Raw genomic sequence first — 19336 nt, forward strand, 5'->3', positions numbered from 1 at the left:
GTGCTATGGCTCAAGTGGTAGAACCCTAGCCTTGAGAAAATCCAGGGAAAGTGCTCAGGCCTTAAGCCCAAGCCTAGGACTGGCAAAAAAAAAAAATCTCCAACTTCTTTATGTGTTCTAATTTGGTCAACAAACAAAAACTTTACATTTCTTAAAGCACTAAATTTATCTGATAATAAAATAATATGAAATTAATAAAATTGTCTGACATGCTCATTTCATTTAAAAACTGAAACTTTCTAGCACATTGTACATTCTGTGTGGCAAAAATGAAGATTTCTGTCATATGCTACTATGATTTAGATATTAAATGTCCCCTAACACTGTGACTTTGTACCTGTGCAAGGACCTTATAGAAAAATGACTTGGTTGCCAATGTAATGAATTAAGCAGGTATAAATATCATGATGGTTGAATGAATGTGTTAATCCACTGAATAGTCCATAACACAACCGACTATTAGTATGGGGCCTAGTTAGCAGGAAATATGTATGCCAAGTGAAGCATGTCTCTGAAAAGTGTATCTTAGGGCTGGGAGTATAGCTTAGTGGTAGAGTGCTCCCTTAGCATGCACAAAGCCCTGGGTTCAATTCCAGAAAAAGCCAGAAGTGGGCCTGTGACTCAAGAGACAGAGCAAAAACAAAGGTGCTCAAGGACAATGCCCAGGCCCTGACCTCAAGCCTGAGGATTGGCAATAGGAAAGAAGAAAGGAAGGAAGGAAAGAAGGAAGGAAGAGAGGAAGGGGGGAGGGAGGGAGGGGGAGAAGGAGGAAGGGAGGGAGGGAGGAAAAGGAAGAAAGAAAGAAAGAAAGAAAGAAAGAAAGAAAGAAAGAAAGAAAGAAAGAAAGAAAGAAAGAAAGAAAGAGGCCGGGAAGTTTGGCCTAGTGATAGAGTGCTTGCCTGGAATGCACAAAGACCCGAGTTCGATTCCTCGGTACCACATACATAGAAAAAAGCCAGAAAAGGTGCTGAGGCTCAAGTGGTAGAGCTCTGGCCTTGAGAAAGTCCAAGGACAGTGCTCAGGCCCTGAGCTCAAGCCTAGGACTGGAAAAAAAGAGAAAAAAAAAGAAAAAGAAAGGAAGGAAAGGAGGAAAGGAGGGAGGGAGCTAGGGAAGAAGGGAAGAAGGAAGAGAGGGAGGGAGAGAGGGAATATCTTTTTTTTTTGCCAGTCCTGGGCTTGAGCTCATGGCCTGAGCACTGTCCTTGGACTTTCTCAAGGTTAGAGCGCTACTACTTGAGCCTCAGCACCACTTCTGGCTTTTTTCTATGCATGTGATACCAAGGAATCCAACCCAGGTCTTCATGCATGCTAGGCAGGCACTCTACCACTAGGCCAAACTCCCGGCCCTGTTCATATTTTTTTTTAAAAAGAAAAGTATAAATTACTTACTTGAGTTTCATATAAGTGGGCAATATGAAATTGAACTGTAATGGATCAAGAAAAGAAGAATCAGTGTCAATATAGCCAAATTTAAAGTAAAACTAGCAAAAGTATAATAGTACATGAGAATATGCTTCATATATAAAATACTTTTTGATTTAGGTGTCAATTTTTAGTTAAATACAGCTTATGAACATACTAACAAAATCATTATTAATCACTAAATAAAACTCAAACTACTTAAGTATATTAATTTCAATAAGCTTATATGTTTTTGTTTCTTTTAAATACTGAAGATTTGAAATCAGCTTCTTGTGTTTCCTAGGCAGACCCTCTGCCACTGAGCCATGCTTCTATCCTATCCCTGACATTATTTATCTTGATATTTACTATAAAAAGTTAGTAAATAATACATACTTTTTTTGTTATTGTTGGTCATGGGTCCTGACTCTGGGACTGGCACAATCCCTAAATTCCTGTAGGCTACAGCCCCTACCTGAGTCACAATGTCACTTCCAGTTTTCTGATAGCTAATTGTCTCAGGAACTTTTATGCCTGGGCTGGCCTTGAACTGCGATCCTCAGAACTTGGCCTCCATATACCTAGGACTACAGGTATGAGCCACTGACACCTGGCATAATACATATTTCTGGATATAGTCTTTTCTTTATATGAAATGCTATATAGTTATCTCCTAAAAAAAAAAAAAGAAAGAAAGAAAAGAAAAGTAAAGAAAAGGAGAGAGAGGGGCCGGTAGTTTGGCCTACTGGTTAAAGTGCTTGCCTAGCATGCATGAAGACCCAGGTTCGATTCCTCGGTACCACATATAGAAAAAAAGCCGGAAGTGGTGCTGAGGCTCAAGTGGTAGAGCTCTAGCCTTGAGAAAGTCCAAGGACAGTGCTCAGGCCCTGAGCTCAAGCCCAGTACTGGCAAAAAAAAAAAAAAAGAAAAAAAAGAAAAGGAGAGAGAGAGAGAGAACTGGTTAAGAGTTTGGCCTAGTTAGAAAAAAACCTGAAGTAGTGGAGTGGCTCAAGTGTAGCCTTGAGAAAGCCCAAGGATAGTTCACAGGCCCTGAACTCAAGGCCTAGGACTGGCAAAACAAACACAAGAAAACTGAATTTTATTTAGTTCTTTTGAATAAGACAAATTAAAGAAAAAATGAAGTTGGACGCTATTGGTTCACTCACATTTGTAATAGTAGATAATCAAGAGGCTGAAACAGGAGGATAATGTTTTGAAGCTAGTGTGGGCAATGAAATCCAATTTACTATCCAAAAAGCCAGAAGTGGAGTGGTTAAGTGGTAAAGCCCTTAAGCAAATAAGCCACAGAACAGTGCCCAAGACCCACGTATTCACACACACAAATACACACAACACAGAGTCAACCTTAAAAGTTAATATTGAACATGAGAAAGGGTATCAATTTGTGAAGTAATGTACCTTCTACCTGGTGAATATAATGTAACCCTTCTATTAATTACAATAAAAAATATGGAAAAAGTTAATATTGTAAAGCATAAAAATTCTAAGACCAGCTGGAGGCAAAAAAAACTCACACCCGTAATCCTAGCTACTCAGGAGGCTGAGATCTAAGGACTGTGGTTCAAAACCAATCCACGGACAAAATTTCGAGAGATTCTAATGTCCAATGAACCCCAGAAAACCAGAAGTAGAACTGTGGCTTGAGCAGTAGAGCATGAGCCTTGAGCTGAAGAGCTCAGAGACAGTGCACAGGCCCAGAGTTCAAGCCCCGCAATTGGCAAAATAAAAATTCTAATTATCAAATATTTTGGCTTACACTTACAGCTCTTCTTAAGGTCCAATTCCCTTATGGCAGAATAGAAACAACTCAATAACTGTAACACTGAAACTCATTTATAATACCAATGGTGAATACAACTAAATACCTAAGAGCTGCTCTTGTCTCTTTTTCCATTTCCATATTCTTCCTTGCTATTCCTATTTCAAATTCACTTAATAAAAATTTCACCTCATTTTATTACTGAAGAAAAACTGAATTATAGCTTTAAGAAAGTAAAATGAATAAAACTAGACCCCAAATATTTCATATTTTTACTTATTTAATAAATAAAGGGAAAAATCAATAGTAACATACATTTTCCTACCCCTGAATTTACATGAGATTGAAGTCTTCCTTTCTCAACATGTAAGTTAGGGTCATATAATTTTTAAAAGACAGCTAACATTGTCTAATAACAACAACAAAAAAATGCCCAGCATGGCAATGAAATTAACAGCTATGAGCATGAAGGATATTAAGTTTTATCTCAAAATATTTTTAGATTTAAAACTTAAAAAAAAACTATCCAGACCTTCGAGTTTAGCCTAGCAGTAGAGTGCTTGCCAAGCATGCACAAAGACCCTGTTTTGATTCCTTGGTACTACACACATACAAAAAAACTGGAAGTGGTGCTGAAGCTCAAGTAGTAGAGCCTTGAGAATGGCCAAAGACAGTACTCAGGCCCTGAGCTTAAGCCCAGGACTGGCAAAAAAATAAAATAAAATAAACTATTCAAAACATACATTCATAATGTTGTTACATTATCACTTCATTGCTTTCAGAATTGTTAATTCTATTCATTCATTATAAACAGCTCCAAAATTGTATGCTTTCAAAAGCTGCAAGTTATAAATAAGTCTGGGGATGTTTTGGGTTGTGTTTGTTTGCCAGTTCTGGGGCTTGAGCTCAGGGCCTGAGCACTGTCCTTGGGCTTTCTCAAAGTTAGAGCTCTACCACTTGAGCCACAGCACCATTTCCAGCCTTTTTTATGTAGGTGGTACTGAAGAATCTAACCCAGGTCTTTGTGCCTGCTAGGTGCATTCTACCTCTAGGCCAATACAATGAATAACTCTTATGAGTAAGTAGAAACTTAGACAAACGTGTATTTTACTCCATTTTTAAAACTTCACTTTCTGAGTTTTTTCAATATCACAAGTAATAGGACTATCAGTCAAAGCACATAAAATGTATAAATAATGATACATTAAAAAGGGATATTATTTTTCTATTTAAAAAGACACAACTATAAATAATTTAATGATTCCTAAATTACTAATAAATTAATAATTCCTGCGAGAAACCAGGAAATCACTATTGTCACTATTAGTGCTGTATGTGAAAAAAATAAAGTTTAACTCATCAAACAGGCAAGATCTGATTTTCTTCCATCTTCTTTTACTTAAGATAGCTAATAAGCACTTTTTAAAGCTAATAAGCACTTTTTAAAAAGAAAATAAACTGACAAAAACTAAATTTGTAGTTAGGTGCAGTGACTCATTCCTGTTATCCTGGGAATCAAATTTCAAAGGCAGCCTGGGCACACAAGGCCTGAGACTCTTAGCCTCCATTAACTCTAGAAAACAGGAAGTGGACCCTGGCTCAAGGGTAGGGTGCAGCTTTGGGCTGCAGGGTTCAGGGAAATTGCCCAGGCCCAGGGATAGTGTGTTAGCCTTGAGCTGAAGAGTTCAGGGACAGCGCCCAAGCCAAGTTCATGACCCACCAAAAACAAACAAACAAAAAAAACCCTAAATTTTCTGAATCAAAATTGTATCTTCCTGCTTTTTCCTCTACCTAGGAACAGAAAGTTGAAGTAAATTGGACATAATTTGAAAAAAAAAAAGTATTATACTTAAAATACTTACTTTCAACACTGGACAAAGTACAGAGGTTACAGTCAAACAAAGCTAAACGAAAATGCTGTAAGCAGAAAGTAAAAATAATGAGTTAAATTTAGAGGTGCATGATTATTTTTTCATGCTGATCTAATGTTTACACTGCATAATGAAACTGATAAACAACTAAAATATTTTAGTAAGTGAAACTAAATTACTATTATTCATAACATTGATGAATAAGTTATCACATTTGAAGTGCCATCAAGTCACTTGAATTAGATAATCAAAATAATGAAAAGTTTAATTTATCACAATTTATTATGTAAACAAAAGTATTTTAATTTGAAGTGAATATTGACATGAATAGGGGCTCCAATTATTTTTGAAATTCCCATTTGTTTAATTGATTCTCCTTTTTTTTTTCTCTCTCTCTCTCCTTTTACTTTTTGGTGATTGTGGGGCTTGGCCTCTGGGCTTGGGAGCTGTCCTTGAGTTCTACAGCTCAAGACTACCACCCTACCCCTTAAGTCACAGCCCTATTTCTGGTTTTCCTGTGATTAATTGGAGATAAGAGTCTTAAGGAAATAAGAAAGAATATGAAAAATGGAAATGGAAAAAGAGATAGAGAAGAGAAGGTCTTGGGGATTTAGTTGTGTTCATTGTAATTATGATGATTTCCAGTCCTATTATTGAGTTGTTCCTATTCTGCCATAAGGGAATTGGGCCTTAAGATCTATTAAATGCAAGCCAAAATATCTGGTAATTCTTTTTTTTTTGGTCACTGAATTGGACTGATGATGTTCCTTCTTAGAACTACTTAAATATAACGTTTTCTTCTTCTTTTTTTTTTTTTTTTTTTTTTTTTTTTTGCTAGTTGTGGGGCTTGAATTCAGGGCAGGAGCACTGTCCTTGGGCTTTTCTCAAGGCTAGTACTCTGCCACTTGAGCCACAGCACCACTTTCTAAGTATGTGGTACTGAGGAATCAAACCCAGGTCTGTGTATGCTAGACAAGCACTCTACCACTAGGACTAACTACTGGCCCCTAATTTTTTGTTTTTGCTACTCCTGGGACTTGAACTCAGGATCTGGGCACTGTCTTTGAGCTTTTGAAAGTCTAGTACTTAGTATGGTGGCTTACTCTTGCAATCATAGCAACTGGGGAGGCAGGAATCTAAGGATCAAGGTTCAAAGCCAGCAGGAACACAAAAGAACCTGAAATTCTTATCTTCAATTAAGCTCTAGAAAAACAGTAAGTGGGGGTTGGCTCAAGAGTAGGGTGGTAGCCTTGAGCTGAAGAGCTCAGGGACAGTGCCCAGGCTGAGTTCAAGTCCCATGACACACAAAAAGAAAAAAACTGTTGTTCTGAATTCAGTTACAATTATAATAATACTAATAAAAAAAAAAACTGGCAGGGTGAAGTGGCTGACACCTATAACACTAGCTAATCAGGAGGCTGAGATCTGAAGATGGAGTTTCAAAGCCAGCCTAGGCATGAAAGATGAGATTCTTATCTCCAATTAACTACTAGAAAACCAGAATTGAGGCTCTGGCACTAGGGGTAGGGCAGTACTAGCTCCCAGGCTGAAAGTTCAAGCCCAAAACTGACCAATTGAAAAAAAAAAAAAAAAAAGAATGAAATTCTATCATTTACAGCAAAATGGATTACAGAACATTTAATAATATGAACTACACAGAATAATACTAGTAAAATATTTCTTTCCTCTCATATACATAGGTCATAGAATTAATTTACAAGTAGAAAGTGATTAGTAGAGACTAAGAAGGGTGGAGGATTGATGTATGGGGGTCATGACATGTAAGACATGCATGAGAAACATCATTGTAGATTTCTTTCTCTCCTTAATGGTGGCAGAAAGTAATGTCCATCCTAAAATGAAATCAGTAGTTGCATCATCTCCAAATCACAAAACTCTTCTAAAAGTGGGAATGGGAGAAAATAATTTAGATTTAATATTTGTGTTTTTGTGTGTGTGATAATTTAATATTTGTTTTGTGTGTGTGTGTGTGTGTGTGCGCGCACGCACCTGTATGTGTACACACTCCTTTTTCCACCTATGGCTGGGACTGTCCCACTGAAGCCACACCTCTGTGTTTTGACTTTTCTTGAGATTATTTGGAGATCAGAATCTCACAGATCAGTCTACAAGGCTGGTTTCCAACTATAATCCTCAGATTCTAAGAAGTTAGGTCTATAGAATATGAGATACCTGAGTACAACTAAGAGTCATAAAACTAAATCCTTTCATAAACCTAAATCTTATGCATTCATTTTGCAGTCTATCAAATCTAGTATTTTTAATGCATATGCTAAATTCTTCCACACTTTTCAATAGCACTTGAAGACACACACAGACTCATTCTTTCTCTGTCTCTCTGTCTCTCTCTCTCCCTCTCTCTTCATTTTCTGAGGGGAAAAAATCTCAGGCACCTACCTTTAAACTGGATTCATAGTCTGTGTTTACTTTGAACATAAGCCCAAGACGCAAATGAATTTCCTTGGCTCGACAAAAGCTGGGGTCAACATACAGTACATCTTGAAATGCTTTAATTGCCCTGAGATAAATCAGACACAAGAACTTGTTTTTAATATATATATATATATATATATATATATTTCACTTGACAGCATTAAAAAAAAACATCCTGGATGCTCAATTTTAATACCAATACCATTTTAATATATTTTAATGGTGTTAAAAAGTTTAGAAAACAAGCAAGCTCAGAATTTTTTTTCTTCTACATTATTTGGCAAAACAGAAACTTCCAATAAAATTTTAAGATTATTATCTGACTACAAAGGGGTATAAGAAAGTTCTAGCTGGGTAATGGTGGCTCACATCTATAATCCTAGCCATTAACCAATTTGAGATCTAAGAATCATGCTTCAAAGGTAACCCAGGGGGCCGGGAGTTTGGCCTAGTGGTTAAAGTGCTTGCCTAGCATGCACAAAGACCCGGGTTCAATTCCTTGGTACCATATACATAGACAAAAGCTGGAAATGGTGCTGAGGCTCAAGTGGTAGAGCTCTAGCCTTGAGAAAGTCCAAGGACAGTGCTCAGGCCCTGAGCTCAAGCCCAGGACTGGCAAAAAAAAAAAAAAAAAGGTAACCCAGTTCTTAAGTTCTTTGAGTGTAACCAAAAGAAAACCAGAAGTAACACTGTGGCTCGAAGTTGTAAAGTGCTAGGCTCGAACAAAAATTCCTCAAGGGCTGGACACCAATTGCTCATCCTGAAATCCTAGCTATTCAGGAGGCTGAGAAGTGAGGATCGCAGTTCAAAGCCAGCCTGGCCACTAAAAAGTCCATGAGACTCTTACCTCCAAATACAGAAAACCAGAAGAGGCACTGTAGGTAGGGAAATAGCACCTTGAGTTGAAAAGCCTAAGGTAACACCCAGCAACAACAACAACAAAAGACTTGAATTTGGTGCTCTGTGCTCTACCTTTACTTCTGGTTTTGTTTTTCATACCAATCAGAAATAAGAATATCATAGATTTTTTTTCCCCTGGCTACCTTCCAAACACAATGTTCATAGCTCCATTTCCTGAAAAGCTAAAATTACAGTAAGCGTAAGTCAGCCAGAAAGATCTTGAAAATGAAAGAAGATAAAAGTGTTAATCTAAAGGTATCTTAACTATTCTACAGAATCTGTGAACAATCTTAGATTTTTTTTCAAGTCCTGGGCTTAAACGCGGTGCCCGGCACTATTCTTGGACTTTATTTAAGGCTAGAGCTGTAAGACTTGAGCCACACCACCATTTCCAGCTTTTCTTACGTATTTTTTGTACGAAGGAATTGAACCCAGGTTTTCATGTGTGCTAGGCAAGCACTTTACTACTAGGCCAAACTTCCAGCCCAATCTTAGATTTTATCCAGCTGAGTTCTTGTACCAATTTTCATGTATAAGCACTTACTAAAATGGTCAAACTACAAATTTTGAGTACGATTTATAGTTTTTATAAGTTATACATTTTATAAAATTCATATATTTTATAATCTTTATTTATTTTGCCAGTCCTGGATTTGAGCTTAGGGTCTGAGCACTGTCCTTGGGCTTTCTCAAGGCTAGAACTCTGCCGCTTGAGCCAAAGTGCCACTTCTGTCTTTTTTCTATGTACGTGAGACTGAGGAATCAAACCTGAGTCTTCATGCATGCTAGGCAAGCACTCTACCACTAGGTCAAACTCCCGGTCCCTAAAGGGATTATTTTTGACTTTCCACATGGGTTTCCTTTAGGGAATTTTAATCTGCAGTAAATTGTTACTTCCACAAAAAGAAAAAAGTTATCTTGGCATAAATTAAGCTTATTTTCATGTGGATCCAATAATCGTAATTCCACAGTTATAATTTTCTCTTTAGTTAACATAAATTTTTATTGTAATTAACAAAAGGATTGCATTTTATTTGCCAGATAGAAGATGCATTACTTCACAATAATTTTATCTGTATAAAATGTCATTACAAATGAAATAATAGAATATACATTTTTCCAGAAATACTTTCAATGTTTTTATTCTTTCAATTACATGAATTTCTTCTTTAAAAGAAAAAAAAAGTATATATTTTTAAGTGATTGTGCTCTGTGCTTTGTCATTCAAAGGGCTTGAACTCTAGGCCTGCACACTGTCCCTGAGCTCTTCAGCTCAAGGTTATGGCCCTAAAAAAAGTTTTAGGACCGGGAATTTGGCCTAGTGGTAGAGTGCCTGCCTAGCAGGCATGAAGACCAGAGTTTGATTCCTCCATACCACATACAAGAAAAACACTGGAGGGGCCGGGAGTTTGGCGTAATGGTAGAGTGCTTGCCTAGCATGCACAAATACCCGGGTTCGATTCCTCGGTACCACATACATAGAAAAAAGCCGGAAGTGGTACTGAGGCTCAAGTGGTAGAGCTCTAGCCTTGAGAAAGTCCAAGGACAGTGCTCAGGCCCTGAGCCCAAGCCCAGGCAAAAAAAAACAAGAAAAGAAAAAAGCTGGAAGTGGTGAGGTGGCTCAAGCGGTTAAGAACTAACCTTACGGAAAAAGCCCAGGGACAGTGAGTGCTCAGGCCCTGGGTTCATGCCCCAGGACTAGGGGGGAAAAAAAAAGAGTTTTACTGGAAACAAAGCAAGTCTATTTTCCTATATTATTCTATTTACCCAAACATCTGGAAGAAAGATATAGAAGTTTTATACTTGAATCAGTACAAAAAAATGTAGATCCTAATCTTAACACATAATAATACAAAGTAATACTCTCTTTACCTTTATACTTACAAAAGTCTTTGAATAGGCTGGGCATTGATGGTTCACACTGTAATCCTAGCTAATCAGAAGGATGAGATCTGAGAATTATGGTTCAAAGTCAGACTGAGCAAGAAAGTCCAAGAGACTCATCTCTAACTAACCACCAGAAAACCAGAAGTACAGATGGGCCTCAAAATAGCAAAGGGCTAACCCTGAGCAAAACAGCTCAGGGGCAGCACCCAAGCCCTGAGTTCAAGCCCCAAAACCACCACCACCACCACCAACAACAACAACAAAGGTCTACAATTAAGTTCATTAAGTCAAGTGTTGGAGGCTCCCACCTGTCATCATAGCTACTCAGGAGGCTGAGATTTTTTTTTTTTTTTTTTTTTGCTAGTCCAGGGGCTTTAACTCAGGGTCTGGACATTGTCCTTGGGATTTCTTTTCTTTTCTGGTTTTTTGTTTTGTTTTGGTTTTTTTGTGGGTCATTGGGGCTTGAACTCGACCTGGATGCTGTCCCTGAGCTCTTCATCTGTAGGCTACTACCCTACTACTGGGCCTGGGCAGTGTCCCTGAGCTCTTCAGCTCATGGCTACCACCTTTTTTCTAGAGGTTAACTGGAGATAAGAATCTCAGGATCTTTTGTGACTGGGCTGGCTTTGAATCTAGATCCTCAGATCTCAGCCTCCTGAGTAGCTAGAATTACAGGCATGAGCCACTTCATCTGGCTCTGTCCTTGGGCTTTCTTAAGGCTGGCGCTCTACCATTTGAACCTTAGCACCACTTCCACTTTTTCTCTGTGTGTGGTGCCCAAGAACCAAACCCAGGGTTTCATTCATGCTAGGCAAGCACTCTAACACTATGCGACACTACTGTGCCACTGAAACTCTCATCTTAAATTTAAAAAGCTGTAGTTTAAGTAACAGGGCACTAGCCTCAAAAAACAAAGGTTAGAGAGTCAAGCCCCAGGATGGGAAAAGCAAGCAAGCAAGCAAGAAAGAAAGAAAGAGGGGGGGGGGAGGAAAGGAAGGAGAAAGAGGGAGAGAGAGGGAGAGAGAGGGAGAGAGAAAGAAAAAGGGGGGAGGGAAAGAAGGAGAGAGAGGAGGGGGGAGAGAGAGGGAGTGAAAAAAGGAAGGGGGGACTAGGAGTTTGGCTAGTGGTAGAGTGATTGGCTTGCATGCATGAAGATCTGGGTTCAATTTTTCAGTACCACACACATAGAAAAAGCTGGAAGTGGTATTGTGGCTCAAATGGCAGGCAGAGTGCTAGTCTTGAGGAAAGCCAAAGGACAGTGCTCAGGACCTGAGCTCAAGCCCCAGGACAGGCAAACAAAACAAATCAAAACAAAACAAAACAAAACATATATATATATATATTCCAAAAGAAAATTGTTTATGGAAAAAACTTTGAATATTTTAAAGATATACCAAAAGATATACTCGTCTTTCAACACCTAATAAAACCTAAACATACGTAATTGAATGTAAACTGATCCTTTTTTTATTACTAGTTTTTTCTGTTTTTACCTTCAATTTAGGGGGAATTTCAACTATTTTGTTTTTGTTTTTGTTGTTTTTTTTGCCTGTCGTGGGTTTGAGCTCTACCACTTAAGCCTCAGTACCACTTCCGGCTTTTTTCTAAGTATGTGGTACCGAGGAATTGAACCTGGCTCTTTGTGCATGCTAGGCAAGCACTTTACCACGAGGCCAAACTCCTGGCCCAATTTCAACTATTTTGAAATGGACCAACAAAAAGTATGGTTAATTAGTCTCAAACTATAGAATCTGTGACCAATATCCTGTTTTATCTAATTTAAGTTTTCATGTTTAAAAACCAAATTATAAATATTGGACAAATTATAAATATATAAAACAAATTATAAATATAAAATGGACAAAGTACAAATCATTTAGTAGAATTAATATAGTTATATGCCTTTTATAGACTTGACGTTATGCCAGGCTCTGAGGATTAGGCCTGTCTCCCACCTACTCAAAAGGTTGATATCTAATGATTGAGCTTTCAATGTTCATGAAAACATATAAGTCCTGAAGACTTCTATCTTGAATAAAAACAGCCAAGGACCAGAAATGGAAGAAACGTGATTCAAGTGGCAAGCCATGAAAGAAAGAGCCTAGTGGAGGTAGAGGCCCTGAATCTAACCTCGAGTACACACAAACACACACACACACACACACACACACACGCACACACACGCACACACACACACACGACACACACACACGTTCACACAACCAATTTCAATGTCATTTTCAGTTTTATCCAAAATTAAAAGAGAAAACAAACCTACATCTTCAAACTATTACACAAGAGCTGAGTACCAGTGAATTATGTCTGTAAGCCTAGCTAATCAGGAAGCTGAGCTCTGAGGATCATAATTTCAAGGCAGCTCAGGCAGAAAAGTTCAAGAGACTCTTATCTCTACTACCAAAAAGCTGGAAGTGAACCTGTGGCTCAAAGAAGTAGAGTGATAGCCTAAAAATCCAAAAGACAACAAACACCAAGGCCCTGAATTCAAGCCCTACAAAACAAAACAAAATGTTTACTATGCTGAGGATCCAGTTACCAAATGAGCATATTTCAGTACATCAATGGTTAAATATCTCTAAGTAAAATTAACAAATTCTGGTTATCTGTATCATCAATGTTAAGGTATTAAAGTAAAACACCCTCTTTCTAAAAGTTAAAATTTGTGAATATTTTGAGTAAGTTTATAAGAGATTAATAGAAATTTCAAACTGGATCCAATTATCATTGGTTTTAAATTTTTCACTGGTTTTATATAAGGCTGATAACATAAAAAAAAGTGTATAAGAGTGATAACATAAAAAGATATACCTAGGGCCGGGAGTTTGGCCTAGTGGTTGAGTGCTTGCCTAGCATGCATGAAGACCCGGGTTCAATTCCTCGGTACCACATACATAGAAAAAAGCCAGAAGTGGTGCTGAGGCTCAAGTGGTAGAGCTCTAGCCCTGAGAAAGTCCAAGGATAGCGCTCAGGCCCTGACCTCAAGCCCAGGACTGGCAAAAAAAAAAAAAAAAAAAAGATATACGTAGGCACTAGAGTCTAGGAGACTGAGATATGAAGATTCTAATTGGAAGCCAGTCTGACAAAGAAAAGTCCATCAAAAACCTGCAAGGGGGTGGAGGGCTAATGGGAGAGTGCTTGCCTAGCATGCAAAGACACAAATTGGATTTCTTGGTACTATATACACAGAAAATACTGGAAGTGGTATGATTCAAGTGGTAGAACTTTAACCTTGAGAAAGCCCAAGGACAGTGCTTAGGCCCTGAATTCAGGACCCAGGACTGGCAAAAAAAACCAGCACCCAGTTCTAGAGTTCAAGCCATAAAACCAATCTCATCCCTCCCCCCAAAAAAGTATACATTCACATGCACACTCTCTGTCACACACAATGCTTAAAAGCATTAAAAGAAATGCAAATCAAAACGACTCTAAGATTCCACCTCACTCCAGTTAGAATGGCCAGGATCAGGAAAGGTAATAACAACAGATGCTGGAGGGGATGTGGCCAGGAGGGATCACTCCTACACTGTTGGTGGGAGTGCAAACTCATTCAACTACTATGGAAAGCAGTATGGCAGTGCCTCAAAAGACTAAACATAGAGCTCCACTATGACCCAGCAATTCCACTACTTGGCATTTACTCAACCATCCAGAAACTAGGGCATACTAAATCCACTAGCACAACAATGTTCATTGCAGCACTATTCACCATAGCAAAGATATGGAACCAACCCAGATGTCCCTCAGTTGATGAGTGGATCAACAAGATGTGGTATTTGTACACAATGGAATTCTATGCTGCTGTCAGAAAAAATAACATCAACCCATTTGTTAGGAAATGAAAAGACTTAGAAAAAAATCATATTAAGTGAAGTAAGCCAGACTCCAAGGAACATTTGCTCAATGGTTTCCCTCATTTGTCATAATCAGTAGAAACCTTGGGCTCTCCTAGCAGAAATTTGCAATAGAGCAAAACCTTGATACATAAGGCCATATGGTATGAAGCTACTTGAAAGGACTTCTAGGATATAGAAACAAAAGTCATATAATGAATGATTGTTGTCCTTACTGTGCTATGTTATCTCTCATTTCTTTTGCTGTCCCTTGGATATATCATATTGTTACAGTATCTCACTTTGTTATCTGATATATTGGGTATATTTGTATTTGGTTATTTGAAATTGGATAGGGAAAGGGGGAAAACCAAGATGGGGAGGTGGGGGGTGGGTAATGGGGATCAAGACATGTGAAAGGGTATCAATGTATGTGAATTAATGCACCTTCTATCTGGCTAATATCATGTAACCCTTTTATTAATTACAATAAAAAATATTATTAAAAAAAGAAAAGAAAAGAAAAATTTAAATACTTCCAGACTGGACTTAATTAAGCAGTCAAAAGTAGAGGAGGGAAAAAATAGGATAATCATTTCAAATGCTTATCAATTCATATTTTAAAACTATGTTATAAATATTAGGAATAGTCAGGTGCTAGATGCTCATCCTTATATTAGCTATTTAGGAGGCAGAAATACTAGGATGCAGGTTTAAAATGAACCTGGGCAGAAAAAATCCAAGGAGATGCGTATCTCAACTAATGAGAAAAAAAAAAAAACTGGAAATGGAGATGTGGCTCTAGTGACAGAGCACCAGCATGGAATGAACAAAAAATAAGAAAGCTGGAGGCCCCCAGTACTAAAAACTTTAAATTAGCTAATTGATAAATTAATATTCCAGATAACCTACATGAATATGTTCATAAATCTTGCCTTGTGCTTTCACGTATGTCTTCCTTTAAAATTGTAAAGCAATCCAATAAGGGCAGAAAACAGTCACATTTTTTCCATACCTTTCAACATTTTATATATTATAGATCATACCTGATTCTTAGTCCTAATTCTTAGTAACTAAGGAAAGCTTATAATTCATTAAGGAGCTACAGAGTATTTGTAGAAAGAATTGACTTAAACTATATTACAAATTATTGTTACAATTATTGGCTGTAAAAGCTAAGACATGATTGATTCCTGCAAAGATTAATATATAAAGGCTTAGTTATCCATGAATTAATTTGAGGGAAATCATTAGGTCACTAGTCCAAATAACAGTGCTAGTCTAAACCATTGTATAAAATTTCTAAAACCCTGAGCAAAACTAAATATTTCCTCCTTTTAATTGTTTCTTTCTAGTATTTATCATATTAACAAAAAGTCACACATTGCTGGAACCTACACAAAAGTCTGAGATCTGAAAAATCTGGTTCAAAGCCAGTCAAGTCAGGAAACCAAAATTTGGTGTAAAGCTTTGTTAAAGCACTAATCCTAGTCAGGAAGGTAGCTCACACCTGTAAAATCTTAGTAAACTACTCAGGAGGCTGCGATCTGAGAATCAAAGTTCAAAGTCAGCCCAGGCACAAAGGACCTGAGACTCTTATCTTCAATTAAGCTCTAGAAGTAGTGTTTGGCTTAGGGTGGTAGCCTTGAGCTTAAGAGCTCAGGGACAATACACAGACCCAGGAGTAGGGGAGTAGTCTTGAGCTTAAGGGCACAGGGACAGTGCGCAGACCCAGAGTTCAAGCACCATGAACCCCTGCCAGGGGAAAAAAAGCCCTAAATCTGAGCAAAAAGAAAAAGGGCAGGAACAAAGCACAACCAACAACAATAACAACAAAAACTAACATATACTGACCAAAAATACAAGGACATGAGACTTAAGCTTTTTTTTTGCCAGTCTTGGGGGTTGAACTCAGGACCTGATCACTGTCCTAGGACTTTTCTCAAGGCTAAAGAGCTCTACCACTTGAGCCACAGCACCACTTACAGCTTTTTTCTATGTACATGGTACTGAGTAATTGATCCCAGGTTTTCACGCGTGCTAGGTAAGCACTCTATCCTAGGGAAACTCCCAGCCCTTAAGGGTTTTTTTTTAGAAGCACAGAAAGGAAAAACTACTACTGAAAACATATATAATGAATATTAACATATGATGTTTATTAAACACACTACTAGGAAAATCTAAAATAAGACTTACCAGTGAAATGCATTATAGTAGAAGTATACCAGACCAAGACCATATAAAAAGGCAGCATTCTGTAAGGAAAAGAAATTTTAACCAAAGTTCTTATATCTGCAATATATTTTAAGAACAAAGTATAAGACATTATGTATATTCCAAATGTTTCACAATGTGTTAGAAGGACATTTGAGGAAAAAATTGAATCTACAGCTAAGAGAGAAGCCTAGAAACCTAGTGAATTCTGGCTTCTTTTTCATTGACTGTAGCAAAACAATTAAAAAATAAACTTAAAAAGGAGGGGGGACAAAAATATCTGCCAGAAGAATTCTTTAGACAGTTCTCTATAAAGATAGCAAAAGGTATCAGGAGTGTAACCAACTGGTGGAGTGTTAGCCTAGCATATCCAAAGCCCTGGGTTCCATCCCTCAGTACCAAAAGAGGCCATGTGACTCAAGGGTGAGAGCTCTAGCCTTGAGAAGACCCAAGAACAGGCTCTAAGTTCAAGCCTCAGGACTGACAAAAATAGATAAGTAAATAATGAATTCCCTGAGGTATGGGCTGGCAGTTTGGTCTAGAAGACAGAGAGAGAGAGAAAGAGAGAGTGAAAGAGAGAGGGAGGGAAAGAGGGGAAGAGAGGGGAAGAAAGAGAGAGAAGGGAGGAAGGAAGGAAACCAGAAAGAAAGAAAAAACAAAAAGAAAATAAGTTAAACAAAATGTTTTTTTATAACACTAAAGAGCTACTGAAGGTGCAGGAATGTAGCCATGAATTTGATTCTTTAAGTACCAAAATAACACAAAATAACTCTACTAAATTACTCCTTTTACATTACCTCAGAATTTGTTTTAAATACAAGTTATACTTTCTCATGCCTTAACAATTGCTAACAGGTGACAAGGACTTCTCTTGATGAACATCTCTATAAGTTAGAATGCTGTGCAAGAGTAAGGTAATAATCAAAACTGAGACTGTTTTCACTGCCTACCTCAATCCTTCCTCTAATTAAACCTAAAACATATGTCAGTACCCCCAAAGGGTAGTTTAAGATGCTCCATCTTTTATCTTCCAAAATGGGACAGTGACTGAATCATTTTCCTGTCTTTCCAGTATTACTGAGGTCCTAGTGGCTATACCAAAGTTGTTGCAATCTCCTTCCCATGCCCTCTAGAACCATGCCTGTACCCAAATGGTAATAATCATAATAATATTAATTAAGACTAAGATACTCCATGTGTTTCAACAGAATATACATTAAAACCTAAACAACAGAGATTGAATATGCAAGGATGACAGAAAAATTGTAAAGCATTCCATATTAAAAAAAAAACAACCCCAAAACACAGACTCAGACAACAACAAATGCTAAACTCAGACAATAAAAAATGCTGCCAGGGATGAGGAAAAAGAGGAACCCTACTGCACTGCTGGTGGGAATGTAAACCACTCTGGAAGGCAGTTTGGAGGTGCCTCACTTTTTTTTTTTGCCTGAGCATTGTCCTTGGGTTTTCTAAAGGCTAGAGCTCTGCCACATGAAATCTCAGCACCACTTCTGACTTTTTTCTATGTATGAAGTACTAAGGAATCGAACCCGGGTCTTTGTACATGCTAGGCAAGCACTCTACCACTAGGCTAAACGCTCACTTTTCTCAAAAGACAATAAGGAATTACAGATTCCTTCCCTGCAAATAATATTCCATTGTTAGAATTAATATTTTCTGATTAATAAAATGAGAGAAATACTATGTTTTCTCTCATATGTTGAAGCTAGATATAAAACACATTGATACAGCTGGGCACTGATGGATCATGCCTGTAATCCTAGCTACTCAGGAGGCTGAAAGCTGTGAGGATCACAGTTCAAAGACAACCTAGGCACGAAAGTCTGTGAGATTCCTATCTCCAGTTAATTACTAGAAAACCAGAAGTGGCTCTGTTGCTCAAGTGGTAGAGCACTAACCTTGAGGAAAGCCCAAGGACAGTGATCAGGCCTTGAGTTCAGTCCCCAGGACTGGCAAAAAACAAAAAACGAATTTAGGGACAAAATCTAGTCCTAGAATTCAAGTCCCACAACCACCAACAACAAAAAGAACACTGGAATATGATAAACTATATAGGACCCTAGGCATTCACACAATGAGACCTAAGGAGGAACACAAAGGTGTAATGCCTATGTGCTTGTGAACATACAAAATATTATTTATCAAAATGAACTACAGAAAGAGAAACAGGAGATTTCTTCATTGCTGTTTTGTTTTCTTTTTATCTGTCTTTGGGAGGGTAAGGGAGACACAAAAATGGAGGGACAAAAGGTGAATAAATGCAGCAGTAGTAGTAGACGCTATGTGGGAAAATAACAATACATCTGTCGGTGAGAGTAGGTGGGAAAAAAGAGACGTCTGGAAAAACATTGATCAGACTGTATTCTTTACCTGATTTATACAGCTATAATCCCTCTGGTACAACACTAGTATAAAGATTTTTTAAATTTTAATAAAAATAAATAAAAGTTCAAAAATATGAAAAGTGTTTGTTATGATCTACAAAAGAAAATAAAACTGGTAGTCAAATTTGTACCAACCTTCCAGTAATCAGACTGCAAACTGTAGTATTTCTGATATGCAGATAAAGCTAGAAAAGGAAAAATAACAATTAAATTTTATCCCCTTTTACAGTAAGAAATATTTCAAAAAAGAATCATCAGTATTTTATATATTGTGTGACAGTAGTGGGGCATGAACTCAGGGCCTTGAGCTGTCACTGGAATTTCTTGCTCACATCTGTCACTATACCACTGAGGTTATACCAGTAGACTTTTATATCTGGACTAACTTCAAAAAAAAAAAGAACAAATTGGGTACTACTGGTTCATGCCATGCCAATAACACTGCTCAGGATGATGTGACATGAGGATCTCCATTCAAAACAAGCCCAGGTAGAAACACTCATAAAAATATTAAACTCTTATCTCCACATAACCAAGGAAAAAGCTAAGTAGAGCTTTGGCTCAAATGGTGAA

The 19336-nt window shown here is 37.7% G+C and overlaps 1 protein-coding gene across 5 annotated transcripts in view; it reads right to left on the reverse strand.

The window, feature by feature from the left end:
• LOC150040331 (histone demethylase UTY-like) overlaps positions 1-19336 on the reverse strand; it is a 105841-nt gene that overhangs the window by 69941 nt on the left and 16564 nt on the right. For 3 of the 5 annotated variants that reach the window (XM_090327358.1, XM_090327359.1, XM_090327357.1), the window contains exons 1-3: positions 7471-7584; positions 5044-5098; positions 1390-1424 (exon numbers count right to left, since the gene is read on the reverse strand). In XM_090327358.1, coding sequence (XP_090183484.1) covers positions 1390-1424; positions 5044-5098; positions 7471-7509 — 129 coding nt within the window. In that variant the 5' untranslated portion in view covers positions 7510-7584. Of the gene's footprint in view, positions 1-1389; positions 1425-5043; positions 5099-7470; positions 7592-16337; positions 16397-18898; positions 18949-19336 lie in introns of those variants that run through there. The other 2 variants (XM_090327360.1, XM_090327361.1) reach the window with 1 other exon arrangement.

The sequence above is a fragment of the Megascapheus bottae genome, chromosome Y, assembly GCF_031878675.1.
Source record: "Megascapheus bottae isolate mThoBot1 chromosome Y, mThoBot2.hap1, whole genome shotgun sequence".
Classification (NCBI taxonomy): domain Eukaryota; kingdom Metazoa; phylum Chordata; class Mammalia; order Rodentia; family Geomyidae; genus Megascapheus; species Megascapheus bottae.